The sequence below is a fragment of the Bos grunniens genome, chromosome X (assembly GCF_055505025.1).
Source record: "Bos grunniens cultivar Pamir isolate PY7600 chromosome X, Bosgru_T2T1.0, whole genome shotgun sequence".
Taxonomy (NCBI): Eukaryota; Metazoa; Chordata; class Mammalia; order Artiodactyla; family Bovidae; genus Bos; species Bos grunniens.
This window is the reverse complement of record NC_141194.1, coordinates 145,183,667-145,198,868: the sequence shown is the minus strand read 5'-3', so window position 1 is coordinate 145,198,868 and position 15,202 is coordinate 145,183,667. Positions and strand designations below refer to the sequence as shown.

At 35.8% G+C, this 15,202-nt stretch overlaps 1 protein-coding gene across 28 annotated transcripts in view; it reads right to left on the bottom strand.

The window, feature by feature from the left end:
- The window catches only part of LOC147341587 (uncharacterized), a 468,058-nt gene that overhangs the window by 99,220 nt on the left and 353,636 nt on the right, over nucleotides 1–15,202 (bottom strand). For 24 of the 28 annotated variants that reach the window (XR_015159155.1, XR_015159154.1, XR_015159152.1 and 21 more), the window contains one exon: nucleotides 5,561–5,658. Coding sequence is in view for 9 of the 28 variants with exons in the window: in XM_086388287.1 (XP_086244413.1) it covers nucleotides 5,561–5,658 (98 nt within the window). In the remaining 19 variants the exon portion in view is untranslated. Of the gene's footprint in view, nucleotides 1–1,136; nucleotides 1,320–3,918; nucleotides 4,442–4,501; nucleotides 5,453–5,560; nucleotides 5,659–15,202 lie in introns of those variants that run through there. The other 4 variants (XM_086388284.1, XM_086388292.1, XM_086388290.1 and 1 more) reach the window with 4 other exon arrangements.

Below are 15,202 nucleotides of genomic sequence, written 5' to 3'. Positions count from 1 at the left end.
CATGATGTACTCTGCATATAAGTTAAATAAGCAGGGTGACAATATACAGCCTTGACGTACTCCTTTCCCAATATGGAACCAGTGTGTTTTTCCATCTCTGGTTCTAACTGTTGCTTCTTGACCTGCATACAGATTTCTCAGGAGGCAGGTCAGGTGGTCTGACCCATCTCCTGAAGAATTTTCCACAGTTACTTGTGATCTATACAGTCAAAGTTTATGGTGTAATCAATAAAGCAGAAGTAGATATTTTTCTGGAATGCTCTTGCTTTTTCTATGATCCACGTACTGTTGAAGCCTGGCTTGGAGAATTTTGAGCATTACTTTACTAGCGTGTGAGATGAATGCAACTGTGTGGTAGTTTGAACATTCTTTGGCATTGCCTTTCTTTGGAATTGGAATGAAAGCTGACCTTTTCCAGTCCTGTGGCCACTGCTGAGTTTTCCAATTTGCTGGCATATTGAGTACTGCACTTTCACAGCATTATCTTTTAGGACTTGAAATAGCTCAGCTGGAATTTCATCACATTTACTAGCTTTGTTCTTAGTGATGCTTCCTAAGGCCCACTTGACTTCACACTCCAGGATGTCTGGCTCTAGGTGAGTGATCACACCATCATGGTTATCTGGGTCATTAAGATCTCTTTTGTATAGTTCTTCTGCATATTCTTGCCACCTCTTCTTAATATCTTCTGCTTCTCTTAGGTCCATACCATTTCTGTCCTTTATTGTGCCAGTCTTTGCATGAAATGTTCCCTTGGTATCTCTAATTTCCTTGAAGCAATCTCTAGTCTTTCCCATTCTATTGTTTCCCTCTATTTCTTTGCATCTATCACTTAAGAAGGCTTTCTTATCTTTCCTTGCTATTCTTTGGAACTCAGCATTCAGATATATCTTTCCTTTTCTCCTTTGCCTTTAGTTTCTCTTCTTTTCTCAGCTATTTGTAAGGCCTCCTCAGACAATTATTTTGCCACCTTTTCTTAATATCTTCTACCCATTGTAATAAATACATGTTTAAAAAAAACACTTTGAATGGTACCTGACGTACAGAAAGAATTCAGCAAAAGTGGACATGTTAGTCTGCATATCTTCATTTATGACCTAGTCGCCATGTTTCCAGGTATAGTGTACCCACTAGACTATGCCATGCCTTAGTAGTAGTAGTGTTAGTTGCTCAGTTGTGTCCAGCTACTTGCAATCCCATTGACTGTGTAGCCTGCCAGTCTCCTCTTTCCATGGGATTCTCCAGGCAAGAATATTGGAGTGGACTGCCATTCCCTTCTCCAGAGGATCTTCCCAACCCAGGGATCATATCCAGGTCTCCTGTGTTGCAAGCAGATGCCATACCTTAGCAATTGTTATAGGAAAACAGAATTTAACAAAACTAATAATTGAGGTGAATCCATTTTACTGAATTATCTTTTCTTTACCCCAAAAAAAAAAAAAAAAAAAAAACACGTCTGAATAAATAGGGAGCTTCCTCCTCTCATATATTTAACTGGAATGATTTACGAAACTTAACCTAATATATTTTTTTCAGGAAAAAAGATGCACTAAATATTGGATTGGCCAAAAAGTTCATTTGAGTTCTTCTGTTACAGCTTGTGGAAAAATTCAAGAGATCTTTTTGGCCAACCCAAATAATTTTTATTGCTGCATAGCAAGTTACCCTCCAAATTAGTGGTTTAAAACAGCAAGCATTTATTATTTCACAGTTTCTGTGGGTCAAGAATGTGGTGGAACCTCTGCTTGAAGATCTCTAACACAACTCAAAAGAGGGAGGACTTGCTTTCAAGCTCAGTCACATGGCATTCAGCAGACCGGAAAAGATTCACTTCCCAGCTCACCTGCTTGGTGTTTAGCTAAGTTCCTCCCTGGCTATGGCTAGTGATATCAGTCCCTTACTACTTGAATTACTCAGAAGATGATAGTTGACTTCTGCCTGAGCAATGGCAGAGAGAGAATATGAATGAGATAGCATGAGAAATAGCAAGTAAAATGGAAGCCAGAGTATTTTTATAAACAAGCCTCAAGAAACAACTTTCTATTATATCATTTTTGCTATATTCTGTTTGAGGCAAGTCATCAGTTCCACTCCACACTGGAGGAAGGATTATACTTGGGCATTTGTCTCAGAATGATTAAATACATATGTATTTAACATATGTGTTTAATACATATTTGACCATTTTAGGGACTCCCTACCTGAACTGAAATGGAAAGAAAGAGATACCTATTCATCCATTTTGTCAAACCTGAATTATTAATATTAGTTAATGATCAGTTCGTGAGATGTTATCGATTTAGGCATCTCTTGTTAAATTTCTATTCTCCCTGCTTAAGTATACTTTTCATTTATACTTTCATACTCTTTGAAAATCATTCTCCTTTCAATATTTACTATAACTTCCCCTGGATGCCCAACTGTTCATCCTCTTCTATTAGCTTTCCACCTATGTTTCCCCCAAAAAATGTTCAGGAAAGAGAGACATTGCATTAAATCAAGAGCATCATTATTTCTGTTCCTCCAAATGTGATGCATATGGTTCAGGAACCGAGTCCTTTCTTTGAACTGGATTTAATTAAAAGACCATGAAATCAGTATTAAGATGGGGTCAAGTTTTAACAGTACTATGAGAATATAGGTTAGAACAGGAGAAATCACATCTAGAAATGACTTTGTAGGTGTCAGTTGAGTAGCCTACCTGATACTTGAAGCTTTACTAGGATGCTATTTTTTTGCTTGCTTATATGCATTGAAAAAATTGTCAAAACATGTCAGACACATTTATAGTTGCTCTCAGTTTTGCACATTAACAGTAGTAAAGTTGAAAGCTGACAGAGTTTGAACACTACTATGCATTTCTGTGAGTTTAAGAATCTATCTATGATTTTTCCTCACCTTTCCACATGCCATTCCATTACGGAAATAGGAAGATTTAATGGCCTTATAAGACACTATATCTAATATATTTCTACTTCAGTGTTCAAACAAAGCTCTTGTCACTGGCAGCTGGGATTATCAAGAACATTCTAGACCCTCATATATGTGTTTAACTAACCTGACATTGTGTCTTAATCTGGCTCTACTGACAAAGAGTAAACCCAAGGACTCATCCCTATCTGACTATGTACCAAACACACTAAAATTATTAATTACTGACTCTGCAGCCATTGATTCTGGCAGTAACAAAAATACAATGTGGAAGCTACTTTCTAAAAAATAAATATATACCCACTTTTGTTTTAATATATTATATAGGCAACAATGGAGAAGGCAACAGCACCCCTCTCCAGTACTCTTGCCTGGCAAATCCCATGGATGGAGGAGCCTGGTAGGCTGCAGTCCATGGGGTTGCACAGAGTAGGACACAACTGAAGCGACGCAGCAGCAGCAGCATAGGCAACAAAGGAAAAAATAAGTGTAGTCCCATTTTTCAGTCCACTCTTTTTTCACAACTCCTCATATTAGCACATGTATATATTTTCAGGTTGGTTCTACGCATCCACAATGTGATGCATATATCACAGTGTGATGCTATATCTAATCATCTGACTAGCAAACTAACCCATTGAGTCTCATATGTTGTTTATGTGGCCACCTGCCATGAAAACCTGCATTTTGTGTTGTAAATTATTTGCTTAATAATGTATCTTCAGTAGCTTTTTCATGGCAGTATCTATAGATATAATACTACAACCCACTTTACTAGCTATGCGGTATTCTATATAATAGCTGTATAGCATAATTGAACTATGACTAATTTAACCAATCTGTTGCCAACTTTTCCCTACTAAAACAATGCTACTGAAAACTCTGTTTTTCCTGCTTTTGAGATTTTTGTATAACAGATTACTTCGGAATCAAATGATACATGCATAGTAAATTTTTATAAAGATTGACAAATTGTTAATGAGCTACAGGAGAAGACATATTACAGATAACAATAGCAAGAAAACAACACAGAGAAAGACAAGAATTCCAACAATGAGATAGAAACCAGGAAAAAGAACCAAGCAGAAATTGTGGTGCTGAAGAATACAATAGAAATAATGAATGAAAAATTCAATGGAGAACTTCAACAGCGACTCTATCAATCAGAAAAAAGAATTATTGAATTTCAAGACAAGGCACCTGAGCTAGAGGAGGACAGTGATCCATGACGCTCATGACAGAGAACATGGAAACCATGTCTATAAGCCAGAAGAGTGTGCCAGAGGCAGTGTTGCTTCAGTTTCAGCTTCCTTCTGGATCCTAGGAAGCTTGGCCAGCAGTCAGTTCAGTAGCAGAAGCAAAAGTACAGGCTCTAGCACATCTTCCTCCTCCACTTCGGCCTGAGCTGGGAGTGTCTAGGTTACCCAGTGGCTGAAAAGGTGGTCAGCTGCCCAAGGAGGGGAATCCTTCTTCACCAGGATATGGAGACTATTCAGTCCCCAGGAGCACACTGTTGTCATTGTTGGGGTGGATAATGAAAGGAAAAGTGCCATTCTTTACCAATTTTCTGTGAATGAAGTAATGTAGAAGAGGTAGTGATACATGCTTCCTAATGTAGAATACTAGTGGCCAAGAATCTCGCCCTTCTTCTTGGAACACTTTCTATACTAACAGAGTTTGTAATAGTTGTGGACAGTTGTTCCGTCACTAAGTTGTGTCCAACTCTTTGTGACCCCAGGAACTGCAGCATGCCAGGCTTCTCTGTCCTTCACTAGCTCCAAGAGTTTTCTCAAATTCATGTCCATTGAATGGGTGATGCCATCCAATCATTTCCTCCTCTGCCACTCTCTTCTCATTTTGCCTTCAATCTTTTCCAGCATAAGGTCTTTTCCAATGAGTCAGCATTTTGCATCAGATGGCTAAAATATTGGAGCTTCAGCATCAGTCCTTCCAATGAATATTTAGGGTTCATTTCCTTTAGGATTGACTGGTTTGATCTCCTTGCTGTCCAAGGGACTCTCAAGAGTCTTCTCCAGCACCACAATTCAAAAGCATCAATTCTTTGGCACTCAGCCTCCTTTATGGTCCAACTCTCACATCTATACGACTACTAGAAAAACTATAGCTTTGACTATATGGACCTTTGTTAGCAAAAGTGATGTCTCTGCTTTTGTCTTTGCTTTGTCAGCAAAGTGATGTCTCTATTGTGGACAGTACAGACCAAGGGTTTCTATAATTAGAGAACTCTCTATAAAATGTTAGCCCATAAGGTCTTAAGGAAGGCTGGATTGCTGACTTACTAGTAAACAAGATGTTGAATAATGCATCACTATAGCAAAAATCTTCCAGTTTGGGGAACTTTTATTAGAGATCACCAGTGACATATCCAGGTATGCTGTGCTCTTACTGGGTAGAGACTATGTTAAGGATTTGAATGATTTCACAATTTAAGATTAAATGACCTCTACTGATCTCTTCTCATAGACTCTGTATAAACCAAGTGTTGGATTTTACCTGAAAGCTGTAAAAATTAGTGGTTTAGATAGATAGATAGATAAATATGAACTAAATTGTCTTCTTACAGAAAAAGTTTAAGACCACTTATTTCAAAACACACATGAAGTCTTACCTTCCAATCTGCTTTCTCATTAGCTCCTTTTGACACAAAGTCTTAAAGCTGCACTTGACATTTTTCTCGTCACAGGTTCTTTTAAGACACTGTGTAGCCTGTTAGGTAGAAAGAGAGGAAGACATTCTTCACTTTAAGAGCTTTATTATCAGTATTGCCCTCCCTAGTTGAATGTTAGTCTCTTCTTGTTACATTTAGTCAAAAGACAAATCAACACAGATATTTAGTTTCTAATATTTTAAAATATAACTTACAAAAATTATTTTGCATAAGGTCGTTTGTGTATTGTGTATATACCTCAGATTCAAATTAATGGCTTTATGTTCTAAAGAAAGGCAAATTACACAAAACTTAACATTCTTTGTTTATGATCATGAGTATGGGCATTGGTTTTAAGTGCTATTTTGTACTTTTCCACTATGTTCTCTGTATTTTACTAACCTCCTAAACCACTGATCTGCTCTTAAATAATTATAAAGGAGGAAAAACCTTGACATTGTGTACCTATTGTATGATAGGTCAAATCACATACGTGGAAATATGTAATGCAACTGAGTGGAATATCAAGTTTGTGGCTTAGTGTTACTAATGGGCAGAATTGCACATTGGGCAATTATCAGATTGTTGCCTTTATTGAACCTTATGTCATCTAAATTTCTAAATAGGCTGATTAATGGATTAACAGTTTATCATTAATCATATTTAAAATTATCAAGTGTTTTCCCAGCATTAATTAAAAACAGTGGTGTGAAACATGTCTACCAGGAGAAGTATCACCCTATAAATATTATCAAATAATTTATCCAGAGTCGTCTTAGGTATTAAATCATATGTCCAGCATTTAAAGGGAATTTGAGATTAAAACATTTTCTAATCGCCTCATTTGAAAATGTCTTATTTCTTAGGAGCTGGAATAGTTTAACAATTGTAAAACTTTTTAATGTTTTTAAGATGTTGGTTTAAACATTGATCAAGATGATATATTTATTTTCACTAAGAAGTAACTTGGCCCAAAATGCCTTTCATGTTTTCATAGGGTATTTTCTTTCAATATCTGAAAGTTGGAGGTATTTCTTTTGTAATTATAAACAAACTTATCCTAAATGTGTTAAAATATATTCTTGAGTATTCCATGTATATTTCATGCTCTGAGAATCTGAAAGCTAATCAAAACTGGCCTATTTTAGAATATTCAAGAAAAAAATAATAACCAATTTTAATACTAGCCTTTTAGAATTCATGAACATTTTGATGAAGAATAATAGTACATGCTATAACCACTGACAAAACTTTGAAAGTTTCCTTCTATGAAAATATAAACTACTTCTATCTAAATCCAAGGCAACCATGGGATATCAGTGTTTAACACTGAAGGTTTTGTGTTTTATGTTTATACTATAATTGTAAAAATGCAAGCATAACATGTAATACTTGTCAACATGCTTTTACAAACATAAAATGGGATTGTACCTAACTAAAGACTTTTGCTCAGCAAAGGAAACAAAAATCAACAGAGTGAAAATACAATCCACAGAATAGGAGAAAATAATTTGTATGCCATGTATCAGATAAGGAATTAATATCCCAAGTATATAAGGAACTTAAACAACTCAGTAGGAAAAACTGAAATAACACAATATGAAAAAAATGAGCAAATGACCTGCATATACATTTCTCCAAAGAAGACTTACAAATGACCCAACAGGTATACAAAAAGGTGCTCAGCATCACTGACTTTCAGGGAAATGCAAATCAAAACCACGGCACGATATCACGTCACATCTGTTACAATATCTTTTATCAAAGGTCAAAAGATAACAAGTGTTGGCAAGGATATGAAAAAAAGAGTACCTTTATACTCTTATTGGTGGGGATGTAGATTGTGTAGTCATTATGGAAAACAATGGAGATTCCTCAAAAAATTAAAAATAGAACTATAGAATGATCCAACAATTCTACTTTTAGGTACATATTCAAAGGAAATGAAACCAAGATGACAAAGAGAGGTCTGTGCTCTGCTTATTACCATGTTCATTGCAGCATTAGTCACAGTAGCCAGGATATGGAAACATCCTAAGTGTCCATTGATGGATAAATAAAATATGAGGCATATATGAGATATGCACAATCTCACTGAAATGTGGAATCTAAAAAAGTCAAACTCATAGAAACAGAATAGAATGCTGATTACCTGGGTTTGGGTGAAGTCACAAGTGGGGAGATTCGGGTTAAGGAGTACAAAGTTTCAATTATACAAGGTAAGATCTAGAGATCTAGTATACAACAATGTTATGTGATAATTTCACAAAGTATATCTATATTAAAAATATCAGCCCATACACTTTAAGTATATTCAGCTTTTATTTGTTAATTATACCTTAATAAAGGGGGAAAAAAGAGAGAGGCAGGCGTATACAGTGGTTAGGAGCACCAGAAACTTTACAATTAGTGTCATGCAGAACTTTGCTCAAATGCTAGCTCCTCTACTAAATAGCTCTGTAAATTTGTGCAAGTTAATAAATCTCTGTAAGCATTGCTTTCCTCTGCTCATATCATGGCAGTAGTAATAATACCTATCGCATAGGGGTTCTTAAAATATTTAGCACAGTGGCTGGTCCACATTAAGTATTTATTACTTTTATTACAGAGCCTTAATTGAATGACAAATGAAATGAACTGCTTGAGTTTTAATCATGGTCTGGTGTGAGTCTAGGTTATTGATCCAAGCTGGTAAACTCAATGTCCTCTGAACTTTACCCCAGCCATGTACTTTACTAAATTGGACATCTCTCGCATATATATTTTATATCTATATTCTGACTCTTCCCCAAGCCCATATTGTCTTGTCCATGATTTAAGGTCATTTCCATTTTCAAAGAATAGTAATTTAACAAACTGTGGATTTTTAAAAAATTTTGCTGATCTATTTTATTATAGCTCATTGATATAAATGTGATAATAAATGTTTAATAACTGGCTATCTAGAAAAATGCATGAATATATGTGCATGAGCATATATTTTACTAACAGAAAGTATGTGTAGCACACAATTTACAAATAATAAAATATCCTATACTCTTTATTATAAATTCCATATAATCAATTGATTCTCACTGAATGCTTTCATTGCTTTTGATGAACTTGTGTATTCATAGCCAACCTGTGGTTGTAATTAACAAATGAATGTAGTTGTGGCATGAATCTTGACTGATATTGTTTCTATAAGCAAATAAGATGAAAGTGAAAAAATGAAGTGTCAAAATATAGCATGTTCTTCAGTGATGTGAGTGAATTTTCAGCTGAATCTGTTGAATACTGGAATAGTAGTTCCTCAATTTTTGTACTGTTTTTCTACTGTTTTGTACTGTTCAGAGTCATGGTCTTAGACATAATTTTAAAGTTTAATCAGCTTTAAGATATTCTCTATCATGTATTTGCTAGATAATCAATAACAAAAACAAACTTTAGCAAATCGAGCCATTATTCCTAGTATTTACCAATTTCTGTGGTATAAATATTTTGGAATTCCATGGCCAAGTTCAAGTGACCCATGTGAAGTTACTGATTATAGATTAGACATGTGTAGTAGTAGTAAACATTACAGATAATATTCCCAACACACAGACACAATCAATAAAAACAATCTCATGTATAGATAATAGTACAAAATAGTTAAGTGATGAGTTTTGAGTTTTTATTTCTTTGGTTTTGATAGAGTTTACCTCAAAATAGGTGATCTCAAGAGCCATCTCAAGCACAAGACTGTTATAAATATTGTAGTGCGTGCTGTGTGTGCTAAGTCGCTTCAGTCATATCTGACTCTTTGCGACCCTATGGACTGTAGCCTGCCAGGCTCCTGTGTCCCTGGGATTCTCCAGGCAAGAATACTGGAGTGGGTTGCCATGCCCTCCTCCAGGGGATCTTCCTGACCCGGGGATCAAACCTGGGTCTCCTATGTCTCCTGCATTGGCAGGCTGGTTCTTTACCACTAGTGCCACCTGGGAAGCCATTTGCCCTCCGTTTTGTTTTGTTTTGTTTTGTTTTTTGGTTTTGGCCACCCTGTGCAGCTTGCAGAATCTTAGTTCCCTGACCAGGTATTAAATCCAGCAGTGAAACAACAGAGTCCTAACTACTGAACTGCCAGGGAATTCCTGTGCCTGTGATTTTTTAAAAAGCCTCCCATAACTCCTCTTCTCCCTTGGGCTACTTCCACCTATATCTCTGTTTTGTATTTTTACCAGCCAGAAATCTTTAAAAGTGACTATTATCCACTGTCCCCATTTCTTTATCTGCAACCAACCCACTGTGATAATTTAGCTTTCTGCCCCATTCCTCTATAAAAATAGATCTGGCTGAGGTTACCAGTGTCTCTAATTTAAATAAACTTTACTATTCTCATTTTATTTGACCTCTTAGGAGCAATGTCTACTACTGACAAGCAACTCAATCCTTCCTGAAATAGTCTTTCCCCTTAGGTTCTATAATACTCATTTTATTTTTCTGCTTCTCTGCCCATTCCTTCTCTTCTACTTTGCAAATACATCTTTATACATCTTTCTCTAACCAATTGTTATATGTTGTAATCAAGATTGTTCCTAAACCCAACTGGCTTCTAAATATATAATCCTTCCTGTTAGTTACCACATACAGTCAGATGAGTGTACACACACACACACACACACAAACATCCCCCAAATAAAATGTAAAATTTGTTTTCTATATGTATATTACCACCACAATCAAAATAGTGAAGATATCCTTTACCCCTAAAAGTTCCTGGTGTCCATTTATAATCTTTTTCCTAGCCAACCCAACCACTGTTCCCCAAGCAACTACTAATCTGCTTCCTGCTGCTGTAGATTAATTTGCATTTTATCATGGTTTTTATATATGTACATTGGATTCTACAGTATATACTCTATTTTCTGGCCTTTTTTCATTAGTGTAATTATTTTAAGATTCATCTATGTTGTTGCCTGTATTAATAATTTATTTTTATTGCTGAGTAGCATTCTCTTATATGGATACACTAAAATTTGTTCATTCATTCACTTATATCAATACGACATTTGGTTTGTTTCCAGTTTGAGATTACAAATAGAGCTGCTATGAACATTTATGTACAAGTCTTTGTATGGACATATGCTTCGATTTCTGTTTGTTGGATAAATACCTACAAATGCAAAGGCTGATTTGTATGGCAGGTTTAGTTTTAACATTATAATAAACTGCCAACTGTTTTCAAAGTCATTCTGTAATTTTGCATTATCACCAGGAGTATATATGATTTCTACCTCCTTACCAGTGCTTGGTGTTTTCAGTGTTTTTAATTTTAGCATTTCTAGTGAGTATGTAGCAGTATCTTATTACGGTTTTAATAGACATCTCACGGCTATTGATCATGAGCCTAATTTAACGTGTTTAAATGCTGAGTTTCTTTTGTTACATTTTCAAATATTTTGCCAATTTTTAGTTCAGTGGTTTCTATTCTAACAATTAAGTTGTAAAAGTTTTTTTTAGATATTTTAGATAAAAGTTTTTGGTTAGATATTTGCTTTATAAATATTTTCTCCAAGTCTAAGCTGTTTTCATATTTGTATCACTGCCTTGTTAAGATAGTAAATTATGTTTCACCAAAAGTATATCTTAAGAAGGCAGTGTATTTTTTATTACTTTTTTGTCCCCTGTAAGATTATCTTAGTTAAATCCAAGGTTGTTAACAAGATCTCTTTTCTTCTAAATGCTGTATAATGTTCATTTCTCTATTTGGTTTGTGATACATTTCTGTTCATTTTTATATATGGTGTGGTTGAGATTGAAGTTCATTTTTTCTTTTTCTTTTTGTATTGTCTATCTAATATTTCTAGCACCATTTTCTCAAAACATCATGTTTTCACAAGAAATTACCTTGGAAAATTTGTCAAAAATCAATTGACTATCAGCAGTCCCCATTATTGCATCAGCTCCACCTCAGATCATCAGGCATTAGATTCTGGAAGCTAGGGACTCCTGCTATATATGAGTGAGTCTCTATATAGAATCTTTTTTTCCACTGACAATGTGTCTATACATCCATAAACACTACATGTCTTCCCTAACTACTGTATCTTTACATTTTCAGCTTTATTGACATACAATTTGATAGATAACACTGTATGAGTTTAAGGTATACAATGTATCGATTTGATACAGTTATATCATAAAATCAGTATTGTAGCATTAGCTAATACCTCTATCATATCACATAATTACCATTTCTTTTCTGTAGTGAAAACATATAAGATCTAGAATAAGTCATGAAGTGAGGTGGTAAGTCTTTTAGCTTTTTTTTTTTTTCCAAATTGTGTATATAGTAATATGTGAGTAAAGGAGTACACTATAGCAATTATCAAGATAATTCTGATGATCCTCAGTATTTCATTGCTGGCACTATCCATTGCTCATTGGCGTTAATGGTTTTATTTTTCCACTTTATTTAAATCAAAAAATGCTACATGGAAGCCTCGTCTTGGGGTACTCAATTTTAATTGTATTAAGTCAATATTAATCAAGTTTAGCCAGGGCATTTATCTGCCAAGAATATTCTGACAAATTAATGGCTTGGAAGGGCTATAGTAAATTCCTGAAATTCCAGGCCACTATATGATAGTTTATTAATTTGAGGAGATAAAAGTGACTACTACTAATGAACGTGCAGTACCATTCTTCTCAATATTGAAGAAACTTTAACATTATGTCTCTACAAGCCTAGAAGCAACTGGCTATAATTTGAAGAATTCAATCAAGTAACGGGATTTTTCTTTTTTAATGATGTCAAATGACCAGTTTGACTTTCACTGAATTGACTGGTTGGTTGACACTTTGAGGAGCATTAACTTGTCATCATCATCATTACTGTGAAATAGTATTTATTAAGCATCCACAGTTGCAAGCGATATAAAGTTAGCCAAATAATCATAGACTCTGCCCTTTAGGAGTTTATGATCTGGAAACTCAACACATCCAGATGAGCTGGATGCCATTTGGCAGAATACTGCTATAGGACTTGGAGAGATGCTACTAAGTGGTTGTAAAAGATCAATTTTCTTCACAAAGTGCCATGGACTAGAAAGGCAAGTAGCGCTCATGTTAGGTGGGTGTAAGTGATCTTCTCACTTGAGATGGTGTTATTTGGGCCAAATTGCAACTAGAGATATCCTCTCCCTTTCAAAGACTGAAGCAGCACTGAGAGAGAAAATGACATGTCTGAGCTTATCAAAAGCAAATGGGTCCTCTGGGAATATGGAAGTGAGTAATGATGGTGGGGGATGCAGCGGGGAAAATGGTATTTTTGGCATCAGAATAATTAGGCTCTATTCCAGGTTTGTCCCTCATGGGTGGGCACTGGGTAATTTATTTAATTTTTCTGCATCATAGTTTATTCACCTGTAAAATGAGAAAGCTGTAATCATGTTTATGCTTTCATGATATTTAAAAATTGTGCAGAGATCCTGCAATGAAAAGTGAACCCAAAATGAATTTATATAAGAACAGTCACAATAATGAATGTTTATTTCTAACTAGGCTAAGAGGTCTATACTTTGGAAGAAAATTAACTATTTGTATGAAGTACAGTCTTAATTTTGAGTATTTATGGGTTGCAACAGTTTTTACCTCTTAAAAATTACTCTTTTATAATTCAGTTAAAGTATTTTGTTACATGGTTTGGTTAGAGCTCATATTTTGCTGTTACAAATGAAATGCCTAATCAATAGTTCATCTCTTAGAATTCCCCCCCACCTTTTTTTTTTCAGGAATCACAGAATGTGAGATTTTGAGGGCCTATTAGAAATGAAGTGATCCTACTGTTTATATGACAACATAAGAAAACTTTGAGAGTCAACTACTTGCCCAAAGTTGAATAATAAGCTAATAGGAAAGCCAGTATTAGAATCCAGGTTTCCTAGCTCTTTATTTCAGTACTTTTGCTAAGTATTCCTGTCTCATAATCTTTCATTTCTAGAAATAGTGTGCCACAATGGACAACCACTTTATAAACTCAGAAGGAACCATTCTGTTCAGTTCAGTCACTCAGTCGTCTCCGACACTTTGCGAGCCCATGGACTGCAGCAAAGCCAGGCTTCCTTGTCCATCACCAACTCCCGGAGCTTACTCAAACTCATGTGCATCAAGTTGGTGATGCAATCCAACCATCTTATCCTCTGTCGTCCTCTTCTTCTCTAGCCTTCAATCATTCCCAGCATCAGAGTCTTTTCTAGTGAGTCAGTTTTTCGCATCAGGTAGCCAAAGTATTGGAGTTTCAGCTTCAGCATCAGTCCTTCCAATGAGTATTCAGGACTGATTTCCTTTAGGATGGACTGGTTGGATCTCCTGATAGTCCAAGAGATTCTCAAGAGTCTTCTCCAACACCATAGTTCAAAAGCATCAATTCTTCAGTGCTCAGCTTTCTTTATGGTCCAACTGTCATATCCATATATGACTAACTGGAAAAACCATAGCTTTGACTAGATGGGACTTTGTTGGCAAAGTAATGTCTCTACTTTTTAATATACTGTCTAGGTTGGTCATAGCTTTTCTTGCAAGGAGCAAGTGTCTTTTTATTTCACGGCTGCACTTACCATCTGCAGTGATTTTGGAGCCCAAGAAAATAAAGTCTGTCACTGTTTTCACTGTTTCCCCATCTATTTTTCATGAAGTGATGGGATCAGATACAATGATCTTAGTTTCTTGAATGTTGAGTTTTAAGCCGACTTTTTGACTCTCCTCTTTCACTTTCACCAAGAGGCTCTTTAATTGTTCTTTGCTTTCTGCCACAAGGATTGTGTCCTCTGCATATCTGAGATTATTGATATTTCCCCCAGAAATCTTGATTCCACCTTGTGCTTCATCCAGCCTGGCATTTCACATGATGTACTCTGCATATAATTTAAATAAGCAGGGTGACAATATACAGCCTTGACATACTCCTTTCCTGATTTGTAACCAGTCTGTTGTTCCATGTCTGGTTCTAACTGTTGCTCTTGACCTGCATACAGATTTCTCAGGAGGCAGGTCAGGTGGTCTGGTATTCCTATCTCTTGAAGAATTTTCCACAATTTGTTGTGACCCACACAGTCAAAGGCTTTGGCATACTCAATAGAGCAGAAGTAGATGTTTTTCTGGAACTCTCTTGCTTTTTCAATGATCCAACGGATGTTGGCAACTTGATCTCTGGTTCCTCTGCCTTTTCTAAATCCAACTTGAACATCTGGAAGTTCTCAGTTCACATACTGTTGAAGCCTGACTTGGAGAATTTTGAGTATTACTTTGCTAGCGTGTGAGATGAGTGCAACTGTGTGGTAGTTTGAGCATTATTTGGCATTGCCTTTCTTTGGGATTGGAATGAAAACTGACCTTTTCCAGTCCTGTGGCCACTGCTGAGTTTTCCAAATTTGCTGGCATATTGAGTGCAGCACTTTCACAGCATCATCTTTTAGGATTTAAAATAGCTCAATTGGAATTCCATCACCTCCACTAGCTTTGTTCTTAGTGATGCTTCCTAAGGCCCACTTGACCTCACATTCTAGTATGTCTGGCTCTAGGTGAGTGATCACACCGTCATGGTTTTCTGGGTCATGAAGATCTTTATTGTATAGTTCTTCT